Raw genomic sequence first — 12023 nt, forward strand, 5'->3', positions numbered from 1 at the left:
TATCTCCCTCTCTCTCTCTCTCCATCTTCCTCTCTTTATCTCCCTCTCTTTCTCTCCATCTTCATCTCTATCTCCCTCTCTCTCTCTCTCCTTCTTCATCTCTCTCTCTCCCCCTCTCTCTCTCCATCTTCATCTCTCTATCTCCCTCTCTCTCTCTCTCAATCTTCCTCTCTCTCTCTCTCTATCTTCATCTCTTTATCTCCCTCTCTCTCTCTCTCTCACTCTTCCTCTCTCTCTCTCTCTCTCTCCCTCTCTCTCTCTCCCCCTCTCTCTCCCTCTCCCTCTCTCTCTCTCCCTCTCTCTCTCTCAATCTTCCTCTCTCTCTCTCTCTATCTTCATCTCTTTATCTCCCCCCCTCTCTCTCTATCTTCTCCTCTCTCTCTATCTTCATCTCTTTATCTCCCCCTTCTCTCCATCTTCATCTCTCTATCTCCCTCTCTATCCATCCTCCTCCCTTTATCTCCCTCTCTTTCTCTCCATCTTCATCTCTATCTCCCTCTCTCTCTCCATCTTCATCTCTCTATCTTCCTCTCTTTATCTCCCTCTCTTTCTCTCCATCTTCATCTCTATCTCCTTCTCTCTCTCTCTCCATCTTCCTCTCTTTATCTCTATCTCTCTCTCCATCTTCCTCTCTCTATCTCCTTCTCTATCTCTCTCTCCATCTGCCTCTCTCCATCTTCCTCTCTCTATCTCCTTCTCTATCTCTCTCAGGGTTGAGTCTTCTAGAGGCTTCTAGAGTATTCTTTGACTTTGTATAGTCATCTGGAAGCATGTGGACCTAGTGTTCTATTTAAGACAACAATCTGAGATGGAGATAAAGACGATTAGTTTGTGGGTTGTGTCTTTACCTCGCTCTGTCTCCACCTTTTGCTCTCTATCTCACTCTCTCCCTATCTCCCTCGCTCTCTCTGGGTTGAGTTGATCAAATTTTGTAGTTTTCTAGAAGCTTATAGAGTATTCGTTGAATCTGTAGATTCATCTGGAAGCTTGTGGATCTAGTGGTCTACTTAAGACAACAATCTGAGATGGAGATAGGAGGTATTAGTTTGTGGACAGTGTCTTTAGCACTCTCTCTCCATCTTTCTCTCTCTATCTCCCTCTCTCTCTGGGTTGAGTTGATCAAGTTTTTGTATTCTTCTAGAAGCTTCTAGAGTACTCTTTGAATATGTAGATTCTTCTGGAAGCTTGAGGGTCTTTCTACGCCCTTTAGAAGGTGGAAGTCAAATTTAGAAGTAAAAATATGTTAAAGTGAGACATCAGACATGCAATCCAATGTAGAGTGAAGGTAGTGAGATGATCGAGAAGATCCTGATCTTTCAAAGACCAAGATATTCATGATATAACAAGAGGATCTTAGCAATGATGATGATGCTAGTTAATATCAGAATTTCATAAAAAAATTAGCTATTCCTTGGTATTTTCGATGTGATAAAAATCCACTCGGTGTACCAGTCTGAATTGTAATTTCAGTAAAGGAGAATAAAGCTTAGGTTGAAACCAGGATTGAAATAGGCTAGAATTATAGAGTGAGGATAGTGATGATTAGAAGATGATTAGCTTAGGTTGTGATGATTACAGTAATGATGACAATGATGATGATGACGATGACGATGATGATGACGATGATGATGACAATGATGATGCTGTCGACGATGATGACAATGATGAGGATGATGATGATGACAATGATGATGATGAGGATGATGATGATGTCAACAATGATGACAATGACAATGATGACAATGATGATGATGATGCGGATGAGAATGATGATGATGATGATGTTGATGATGATAATGATGATGATGTCGATGATAATGATGATGATAATGATGAAGATCATAATGATGATGATGATGAATTGAATATCAAGATTGCATAGAATTGTAATTATTTTGCATATTTTTTATGTCACCAAAATTCACTCCAGAGATTTTATTGGAAAAGTGATTAAAAAAAATAGCCTGCCATTCTGCCTAAGCTGGATTTTACATCAGACACTAAAAATATAATATAAGAAGAAGAATACTCGCCAGAAATAAATTTCAAGTACAAATAATATGGAGGCACGTCTCAAAGATAGATTTTCTCAGATTTCACCTCTCTCTTAGAAGAGCCTTGTTAGATAAACCTGGACTATTAGTCTACACACTGATGATACATCACTTTCGGGTTCTGCATCATCATTTTTGCAAGAAAGTGTGTGTGTTTAATAATGGAATTCTGCTTCTCCCCCATTTATCTCAATCTTAATCTCACACGTCAATGTGATAAGATATTTTATTAAACATTTAATATGTGAATCGGGAGGAGACACATCAACACATTTTTCTCTTTTAAGAGAGAAAGTACTCTGCAGTGCTTAAAATCTTCTATTGTGTGATTATGAGCAATTGAGTTGTGTAAAAAAAAAACCAGATTAGAACAATCACAAAAGAAATAAAAAAATAGGCGCCATGTTCATCTTAGGTGCAAGTAAAGAAGGGAACTAATGAGCTCAAATTTTGGGTGATAATTTATCATTATTATTTTAGTTAATTAATACACTTGTCAATTCCTTGAATTTTTAAAGAATTTGACTAGCTCGTGAGAAGCACGGGTCATTCGCTACAGGGAACACATATTAGGGAATTATTCCTGTTTTTAATTAGTGATCAGAGGATGAGAATGTAATCTATAATTATGTAGATATGAGATGATAATTATGTATATATGAGTTGGATGATAATTAATATATATAATTGATAAATAATATATATAAGTGCGTACATTGGATAATGAGGAGGGAAAAGGATCTGGATTAATGAATGTGAATGGATGGAAGTGGAAATATGCGGATGTATGTAGATGGACAGATGTTGAGGAGAAGACGAAGACATAACTGTTAAAAGACTAACCTTAGATCCTTATATTCCACTAGGATCAAGCCATTTTGTGACAGCAGGAGGTCCTCTCCACATATGTTTTGCCTTTTAACTTTGATAAATGGTGGATGAAAACTTGATGGATCTCAAAATTCCAAGATCATTTTTAGATGGGCAGAGGGCCCTATGTATACATCTGTGAGCGTGCACAGATAGGTGAGAGAGAGAGAGGCAAATATACCTAAAAATTTCAGCCTGAAACTGCTCCTTGATTGTTCTATCTCAATTTGAAGTTGAATCATTCTCAGTAGTTTGATTGTTCTATCTCCTTGTTGATCCATGCAATATATCTTTAGCGTGTCGTAAAATGATCAGATCCATGCCCCATTTCTTGTCATTTTAAATCATTATCTGATGCATGTTAGTCAGCAAAAGGTGCATCCTAGGACTGCTGCGACTCATGGTGCAAGATAATAAGTGACAATTTTATTTATAATAAATGCGATGGAATGCCACAAAATATGATCCTTGAATCTCATCTAGAATCTGGGACATTATAAGAAAAATAAAGAACAACTCACACTTGGGAAAAGAATAATGATATAGATAATGAGACTAGAAAGGTCTCACCAAGGATACACTTAAGAAACATAAAATTCCAAGTCAAAAAATTATAAATGCTGGGTTATTCAAAGTAATGAAACTTTATTAATCCTTATTGATGAGTTATTTAAGAACCTTAACACATCTCTAGATTTCTTTACAGGTATGACTTGAGAAACCTCATGGACATTCCTTAAATACAAAAATACCCACCACGTTTACCTGATATTTTGTCATTTATTTGTTCAAAATATTTGGAAAGTCATAATTTAAAGCTATGGTCTACAATCCATCAATTAATGCAGACACGATATATGGAGAAAAGTCTTAAGTAGCTGATAATTAAATAATCATAACCATCGACTAATGCTAGCATTAATAAATCATATAATCTGTAATGAATTTATAAACTAGTTTAAATAATCATTCAACATAGAAGAAAATGATTTGACTGGTTTAAATTAATCACAAATAACCATATTCATAAACACATTTTTATATAACGGCAGTTATATTTATACAGTTGCCAATTTCTAATTGGACTGTTTCCCTTGTTTTTCCTCCGGCCAACACCGCGTCAAAGCGTGGGGGCGTCGATCACGATCGACCATCCTGCAGTGGAATCATTCGTCGAGATCGCAAAAGATTTGATCTTTAATCAGGCCTTCTTCTTCTTGATTTGATCCTGATGTTCAATTGTCGGTAGAAACCAGGGGGCACAACATATCGAGGTATGCAGCGGCGACGGCGTTCTACAGTCCTGGCATAGGTGCGTGATCCTTTAATCTCGTGAATTTGATTAACTACCGACGTCTGTATCGTATGGCTTTCTGCTGTTGATTATCAGATTATTGTGCATGCATAGGAATATGGTAATCTTGCTTATTCCGATTTAGGGCTTATATATTGTTTTTTTTGTAATCTGGTCGTTATTGCTGGATACCATTCATCCAAATATTTTAGAGGGAATCAGCTGATCTGATGATCTGCTTGTTAATTGCGTGATTGTGTTCCCTGATTTCAAATATGTTAAATTTCTCGCATTGTAACTTGGAATTCGATCTTTGCTTTCAATTGTTTTCGTGTTTAACTCGAGATTGGACGTCCCTGATTTCTGTAAGCAGCCTTGCGATTGATCGTTTTATGATTTGTCCTCCTGGTTCTCTTGGCAGTCATGTTTGCTGATCCAAACGCCTTTGAATTGCCTCAGACTGATCATGTTAGACTGTGGTGGTCTCAAGTCCCAAATAATTGATGGCCAAAGAGAAAATTTTGTAAGGTGCGGAGCAGAGAGCGCCTTTTCTTAATTTATTTTGTCTAGTCTCCATTTCTCATTTTGTCCTCTTGGGCCAGGTTTTCCTTTGTCTGCATTTTTTTAAAATTTTCTAATACGTGAGGTATTCTAGAATTGATTCTCAAATTTCAGGTTACCATATGAGATATGGTACTCAAATTTCTCTTATCCGCTTATTCTGAAAATTTGAATCCCCAAAATTCTATCACCCTATTAATGTTAAAATGACCAACTCACCATACAGGGAAGAAAATTCCGAATTTGGTCATCCATTTCACGTGGGAATGCGCAATTGTTCACTGGACTTCTCTTTTGTAAAAATCTTTTCTCGATATATACATCAATCCTAATTTTTTTGTTTTTGATTTGCGGACTGTGAGATGCTTCATCTTGGTCTGCAGTGATAACTGAGCATTGCTGATTTCAAATTACGTCTTGCCTACCCTTCACCGTTGCTCTTCAGTAGGGTTTTTCGCGTCCAGGATGACAAGGGTTGGAATGGATGGGACATTGCGTGTTCCAATACACACGTCCATTGCCCTGGGACGGGATGTTGGATGCATCTTGTATGTGTATGGGATGAGAAACCCTTGATATATCCTCCACCGTCCCATTGACAAAGATCAGATCTTATGCTGTACCACTGGGTCCTCCATGACCTGAGGCCCCAGTGCGTTCCATCACTCGTCCGAGGGTGTGGATGGGGCACCAAACCCTACCTTTGAGCAAACCTTTAGTTATTGCTCATGTTTTCTTTTCATCTGCTAGACCATCAATTTTTTCAAAATGTTCAAACGGGATCCCCCAATTCATGATTTATAGAGAATTGCAACACAAGATGGTATTATGCGTTCAAGCTAATATGATCACAATTCTAAATCAAGTAATAAAAATCTGAGAATGCAAAAATCCGTTGACAGGTTCCATAATATAGGAGGCCCATCACCTCCCAGCGTAAACCTCTGCCTGCCTGCTTGCATAATCTATTCAGAAAGTAAGAATCACTTGTGAAATTTTCACCTCAGATGTCAAGCACTTTATCATGATTTACAGTCAAGAAATAGCCTTATTATGCTGGACTTATCAAAATAAAGCGATCAAAAGTCGATCTAGTTTTTTCTTCCCAAACTTTTATGCGGGCTCATTGATTGTTAAGTATGTGCAAAATGTTTCTTTACGTTATGGATGCTAATCTTCAGAGTTGGTTCTCCATCCTCTCCCTCCCCCCCCCCCCAAATTTGAAATTTGTCATTCACTTAATTGATCATACACAATTCTTCATGAATAATCAAATTGAACTCCACGCTTTCACAGGTTGGAGGATTTGGAGGAAAGAGAGGGTGAAAGAATGAACAGGTCCGGGTTTAGCATTGATGGCTTGACCAGGGCAACAACACGAAGAACATTCAAGAGCGAAGTCAGAAGAGGCTCTGAGGGCTTGCTCTCGCTGGGCCGGACTCTCCGCCATGGCGTCTCTCGTGCTGTCTTCCCTGAAGACCTCAAGGGCATGGAGAAGAAAGTCTTTGATCCTCAGGACAAGTTTCTCCAGCGCTGGAATAAGCTCTTTGTCATCTCCTGCATCCTCGCCGTCTCGGTGGATCCACTTTTCTTCTACCTCCCTGTTTCCAGCAACAACGATTACTGCTTGGGCATCGACCGGAAGCTTGCCATTATCGCCACCACAATTCGCACCATCATTGATGCATTCTACCTCATCCGAATCTTTCTCCAGTTCCAGACTGCCTACATTGCCCCCTCTTCTCGGGTATTCGGCCGAGGCGAGCTTGTCATTGACCAAGCCCAGATAGCACGCCGCTACCTCAAATGGCGCTTCATTGTGGACTTCCTGGCTATCCTCCCCCTGCCTCAGGTTCTTAAACTCATCTAGGGTTCAGCGTTGCATTGTCATTTTATTTCTCTGCGATGAAGACCATGACAAATTGATCATTTTTTACCACAAATTGTTGAAGAACGATGATGAGGACTCACATCATTCTCTCTTCACTTTTCTCCATTTTTACTATTTCTGATGACGAGGGTCGATGAATAGTCATCATCATCCTTATCATTTGCCTGTGGCTTGGATTATGATGACGATTTCATCTTTGTCGTTACTGCAGCAGAGGAGGATGATGTCAAGGATAAATCATCATCCATCCTAGATGAACTGGCCATTGTTTGCGAGCCTTAAACCCATCTTCCGTCGATCTTATTTCCTGCCATTTTCTTCTTCCTTGTGTCTTTACCGCAGATTGTGGTCTGGAGGTTCCTCCACATATCACAGAGCTCAAGCGTGCTGGCAACCAAGGATGCCCTTTTCTACATAGTGCTGATCCAGTACATCCCCCGCTTCTTCCGCATCTTTCCTCTCACCTCTGAGCTGAAGAGGACGTCCGGCGTCTTTGCAGAGACTGCCTGGGCTGGAGCTGCCTACTACCTCCTGTGGTACATGCTTGCCAGCCATGTAATCTCTACCGACCTTCTATTTTATCCTTCCGTGGGGACTATTGTAATCTTCTCGGTTTCTTTTTTAGATTGTCGGTGCATTCTGGTACCTGCTTGCCGTGGAGCGAGAGGATGCTTGCCGGCACGAGGCCTGCGATTCTAGCTCTCCATGCGATGCAAAGTTCCTCTACTGCATAACTGGAGATAGAGCGGGCCTTGCAGATTGGCGCCTTTTCGGACAGCGTGTCCTCAACTCGTACTGCTCGGCTGATGATGGCAATTCAAACTTCGACTTTGGTATATACCAGCAGGCACTCTCATCTGGTATTGTGGCCTCGAAGAAGTTTGTCTCTAAGTATTGCTACTGCCTCTGGTGGGGGCTTCAGAACCTCAGGTGAGGGGCTCAGAGAAAACATCCCCTTTTATTCTACCTCTGTTTTTAGACACTTGGGAGATGTATAATAATATTAGTAGTGCCTATACTGGTATTTGCTTTGTGAGTTTTCAAAGCTCCCTTTTAAGTTTTGTTCCATTCAGATGGGTTTATGATGGATTTTTTGGTTGTTTGCAGTACCCTCGGGCAGGGTCTTGAGACAAGTACTTACCCTGGGGAGGTCATCTTCTCCATTACACTGGCCATTGTCGGGCTCATCCTCTTTGCCCTCCTCATTGGCAACATGCAGGTTCGACCCATCTTTGGCCAAGTAATGCGAATGATGATTGATCAAGAGAATAATGCATTCCAGTGTTTTCCTTGCAGACTTATCTGCAGTCCTTGACGATCAGGCTGGAGGAGATGAGGGTGAAGCGGCGAGACTCAGAGCAGTGGATGCACCACCGGCTACTGCCGCCAGAGCTGCGGGAGCGAGTCCGGAGATATGACCAGTACAAGTGGCTTGAGACCCGTGGGGTTAACGAGGAAACGCTAGTGCAGAGCCTCCCCAAGGACCTCCGCCGTGACATCAAGCGCCATCTCTGCCTTGCCTTAGTCAAAAGAGTGAGCCCACGAGCCTCTTCTTACTCCATCGCCGTGTTTGTCTTCGTTTTGGCTTTAAGGTCATGATTTTTCAGGTGCCGTTATTTGAGAACATGGACGAGAGGCTCCTAGATGCAATATGCGAACGGCTGAAGCCTACCCTGTACACGGAGAACACGCACATTGTGAGGGAGGGCGACCCGGTGGACGAAATGCTGTTTATCATCCGAGGGCGGCTGGAGAGCATGACGACGGACGGTGGGCGGAGCGGGTTCTTCAACAAGAGCTTGCTCAAGGAGGGAGACTTCTGCGGGGAGGAGCTGTTGACATGGGCGCTTGACCCAAAGTCTGGGTCAAACCTCCCTTCGTCGACAAGGACGGTCTTTGCGTTGACCGAGGTCGAGGCGTTTGCGCTCATCGCAGAGGAGCTCAAATTTGTGGCCAGCCAATTCCGGCGTTTCCACAGTCGCCAAGTCCAGCACACGTTCCGCTTCCACTCCCAGCAGTGGCGGACGTGGGCGGCCCGTTTCATCCAGGCAGCGTGGCGGAGGCACCTGAAGAGGAAGGCGGCGGAGCTGCAACGTGTAGAAGAAGAGCAGCAAGGCGAGGCGGCTGTACTGTTGCATCCTGCCCATGCTGCCTCGCCCAGTATCCGTGCCACCTTCTATGCCTCTCGATTCGCGGCCAATGCCCTCCGAGGAGTCCACCGTCTCCGCGACCTGAAATCTGCTCCGGGCCTGGTCAACCTCCAGAAGCCGCCCGAGCCCGACTTCTTTGAAGACCAATGACTGGCTAGCCGTGTGGACAGGCATTGGCGGTGTCTTTAAGTGTCAGCAGTTCATCTTGTTACCAGTCCAAACATTGGCTTCCTGTGGTCATCCTTGTTAACCAGAAGCAAGTCTGGCTTTCGCTGCGAGTGATGTTACCCAGGTCATGCAAAAAGTCAGCGGTATGAACTTTCTGGTCTATATATCTGCCGTCAAGGCATCAGTCAATGAAAAAAGTTTTTAATTTTTTTTTAAAATAATCACTATCATCTTCTTCTTCTTCCTATCAGTTGATTATAGGTCGTCATATTATCTGCTGGTATTTCAACCAACTTGAGAAAAAGGTCAAGGTGATGGAGCTTTTGGTCACTGAAACCTCCGTTGACTTAAGTCAATGAAAGGGTCAAAAGGTAGACCTGTCATCATCATCATCATTACCCCAATTGTCATCTTGTTTGTTTGCTTTCTGGTCGATGGAACCTCAGCAGATATCAGTGGATGAAACAATCAAAAGTTTATCGTGTCATCCTCATAATCATGATCATATTCATCATCATTTTTTACAGGATTGTGTCTCAGCTAGCAGTGTCAACTCAGTTAATAAAATAGTCAGCGGCATGGACTTCTTTGTCCACAAGGGTCATCATCATAATCATCTTTTTGCACTCGTTTATTTTATCTGCTCATTTGATATTAGGAGAAAGTAAAACGAGAGGATTTGACCCTTCTCGTTCATCCTACTGCACAATTCCCTTCCTCAACCCAGTTCTACAAAACCCAACACCATTGACCACCCGGTCAACGGGCAGCAAAAAAGTCAAAGAGAACGACATGATCTTTCATCATCATCTTCTTGTTTAACTTCGTCTTCCCTCACAAAGTCTTCGGCAGCGGCACCGCGGGCAGGGGCAGAGGCAGCGTCGCCGGCGCTTCTTGTTCATCCTACTGCACAATTTCCTTCCTCAACCCAGTTCTACAAAAACCAACACCATTGACCACCCGGTCAACGGGCAGCAACAAAGTCAAAGAGAACGACATGATCTTTCATCATCATCATCGCCGTCATCATCATCATCATCATCTCCGTGTTTACCTTCGTCTTCCCTCACAAAGTCTTCGGCAGCAGCGCCGTGGGCAGGGGCAGAGGCGGCATCGCCAGCAGCGCTCTGCCGCATGAGACGAATGTACTGGAACCTCATGGCCATGAGAGGGTGCTTCTCAACAAGAATATCCCTCTTATACCCCTCTCTGAGCACAACAGTATGAGTCCTGTTCTTGTTAGACAGATAGAAAATCCCCGGAAACCTCAGAATTTCCTTCTTAAACCCCGGCCGAAGCCCAACGCACTCCCCAAGCAAGACCAACTCCTCCTTCTCCGCCTTCTTCCCGATCATCAGACTGAGCAGCTCGTGGAGCATCCCCACCGTCCATTTCTCGGCCAACGGGCTGGATGGATCGAGGCATCTCCCCGAGTCCTCGTAAGGGGAAAGATAAGGCAATCGCTGCCATTCTTCAACCCAATTCCGGATTTTCTTCTCCAAGGAAAACCCACGAGGAAAAACCATGGGGAAGGCCAAAGAATCGCCCTTTCTGTACCCGCCCGTCTTCCTGGCGCGATTCTCCATGGCCGAGACCGCGAGCTCGTCGTTCCAGCAGACGAGTTCGAGGTCGAGGGAATCGGTCGACTCGGAAGGGATGACTCGGAAGTAGTCGGGGTAGAGGGGGAGAAGCGAGCGAGCGAAGTCGTCTCGCAGGCCGAGTTCCCAACTGAGCTTGGAGATGACTGTTAGTGGGATTCTCCTTTGAGGGGTCATCATCAGCAGCCGTAGAAGCCGGTCCGCTGTCTCCGCTTGAGTGCTCTGGTAAACCATCTGCTCTTCTTCGTGCAATCTGACGAGCTCCGGCATGGGGAGAATAACGGGTCGCCGTAGATTCATCTCTGGCGAAATGGGTAACCGTAGATTCGTCTCTGGCGAGATGGGTAGCCGTAGATTCATCTCTGGAGAATTGGGTTGGTGTAGATTCTTCTCTGGCGAACTGGTTAGCTCTAGATTCGTCTCTGGCGAATTGGGTAGCCGTAGATTCATTTCTGGCGAATTGGGTAGCCGTTGATTCTTCTCTGGCGAAATGGGTAGCCGTAGATTCGTCTCTGGCGAATTGGGTTGGCGTAGATTGGGCTCAGGAGAAAAGGGTAGTCGTGGATTTGGATCAAGAGAAAAGGGTTGTTGTAGAATGGGGTCAGAAGAAGAGGATTGTTCGAGGAAGACGGAAGGGTACTTGCGGATGAAGCGGATAGCGCGGAAGGGGAGGCGGAGGCGGGAGCTGAGATCGGAGATAGAGGAGAGAGAGAGGGGAAGAGGGTTGTGAGAGGGATGGAGGAGGAGGTTTTTGAGGGCGTGGAGTGGGCGGAGGTGCTTCTCCTTCTCTACGGCGTGGTCGAGGCCGCGGTCGCGAACCCATTTGATCTTGGCGTCTATGAAGGTCGCCGCAGGGAGGAAGGTGCACGGCGGGGGAGGAGAGGGGGGTTTGCGGAGGAGGCGACGGAGGAGCATGGTTTGGATTCTGCCGAGGGAATGAGGTTTTGGGGGGGGGGGGAGGATTGGGAACTGGGAAGGAGGAGATTGGGGCATCGAGGTTTAGGTTTAGGCTTGGAGGGTTTTTGGCCTGGCGGGCTTTCAGGTAGGGAACTTACAGGTAGGGTTTGACGGTCCCGGTCCTGTCCGGTTTTATGGCATGGACCTAAACCGTACCTGAACTTCGGTCAGGTTCCGGTCTGGTCTTGTTCGGTCCCGGTCCGGTTCGGTACCGAGGGTGGCGGAGGTGTAGGGGGGGAGGGGACAGAGGTGTTGTGTAGCCAAGCAGCGTCAATGAGCTTTGGGGCGGGTCATGGAAAGGGAGATGGGGAGGGGAATGGGTAGTATGTGGTATAGGGTCTGGTCTGGTCCTGTTTTTTGGCATGGACCTAAACCTTACCTAAAGTTCGGTCCACTTCCGGTCCGGTCTTTTTTCGGTCTCGGTTCGGTCCGGTCCGACCGGTCCCCGGTCTAAAATTTCAAACCCTACTTATAGGGTCG

At 44.5% G+C, this 12023-nt stretch overlaps 2 protein-coding genes across 5 annotated transcripts; one reads left to right on the top strand and one right to left on the bottom strand.

Annotated features, from left to right (window-relative positions):
- Window positions 1-4010: 4010 nt before the first annotated feature.
- LOC144704903 (putative cyclic nucleotide-gated ion channel 9) lies at window positions 4011-9467 on the top strand. Of its 4 annotated transcripts, XR_013581925.1 has the most exons (9): window positions 4011-4236; window positions 4640-4746; window positions 6076-6631; window positions 7013-7225; window positions 7296-7600; window positions 7778-7889; window positions 7967-8203; window positions 8278-9131; window positions 9240-9467. XR_013581925.1 is itself a non-coding variant. In XM_078577483.1 (8 exons), exons 2-8 carry the CDS (start codon window positions 4685-4687, stop codon window positions 8968-8970), a joined length of 2178 nt encoding a protein of 725 aa, XP_078433609.1. In that variant the 5' UTR covers window positions 4011-4236; window positions 4640-4684; the 3' UTR covers window positions 8971-9209. The 4 variants fall into 4 exon arrangements, 3 of the variants coding, with proteins under 3 accessions (XP_078433609.1, XP_078433610.1, XP_078433611.1); XM_078577483.1 differs by lacking the exon at window positions 9240-9467 and having other exon boundaries at window positions 8278-9209; XM_078577484.1 differs by lacking the exon at window positions 9240-9467 and having other exon boundaries at window positions 4678-4746; window positions 8278-9209.
- Window positions 9468-9648: 181 nt separating this feature from the next.
- On the bottom strand, window positions 9649-11579 carry LOC144704904 (uncharacterized). Its single transcript, XM_078577486.1, has 2 exons — window positions 10043-11579; window positions 9649-9922 (listed from the first exon to the last, which is right to left on the bottom strand). Exons 1-2 carry the CDS (start codon window positions 11577-11579, stop codon window positions 9912-9914), a joined length of 1548 nt encoding a protein of 515 aa, XP_078433612.1. The 3' UTR covers window positions 9649-9911.
- Between the last annotated feature and the right edge of the window lie 444 nt (window positions 11580-12023).

This window comes from Wolffia australiana, chromosome 6, assembly GCF_029677425.1.
Source record: "Wolffia australiana isolate 7733 chromosome 6, ASM2967742v1".
Lineage (NCBI taxonomy): Eukaryota > Viridiplantae > Streptophyta > Magnoliopsida > Alismatales > Araceae > Wolffia > Wolffia australiana.

Bases quoted from the DNA above. Each gene is read 5' to 3' on its own strand.
- LOC144704903 (XM_078577483.1), top strand. From the start codon at position 4,685: ATGTTAGACTGTGGTGGTCTCAAGTCCCAAATAATTGATGGCCAAAGA. The intron at 6,632-7,012 runs GTTCTTAAACTC...TCTTTACCGCAG, and splicing joins CTATCCTCCCCCTGCCTCAG to ATTGTGGTCTGGAGGTTCCT. The intron at 7,226-7,295 runs GTAATCTCTACC...TTTCTTTTTTAG, and splicing joins GGTACATGCTTGCCAGCCAT to ATTGTCGGTGCATTCTGGTA.
- LOC144704904 (XM_078577486.1), bottom strand. From the start codon at position 11,579: ATGCCCCAATCTCCTCCTTCCCAGTTCCCAATCCTCCCCCCCCCCCCA.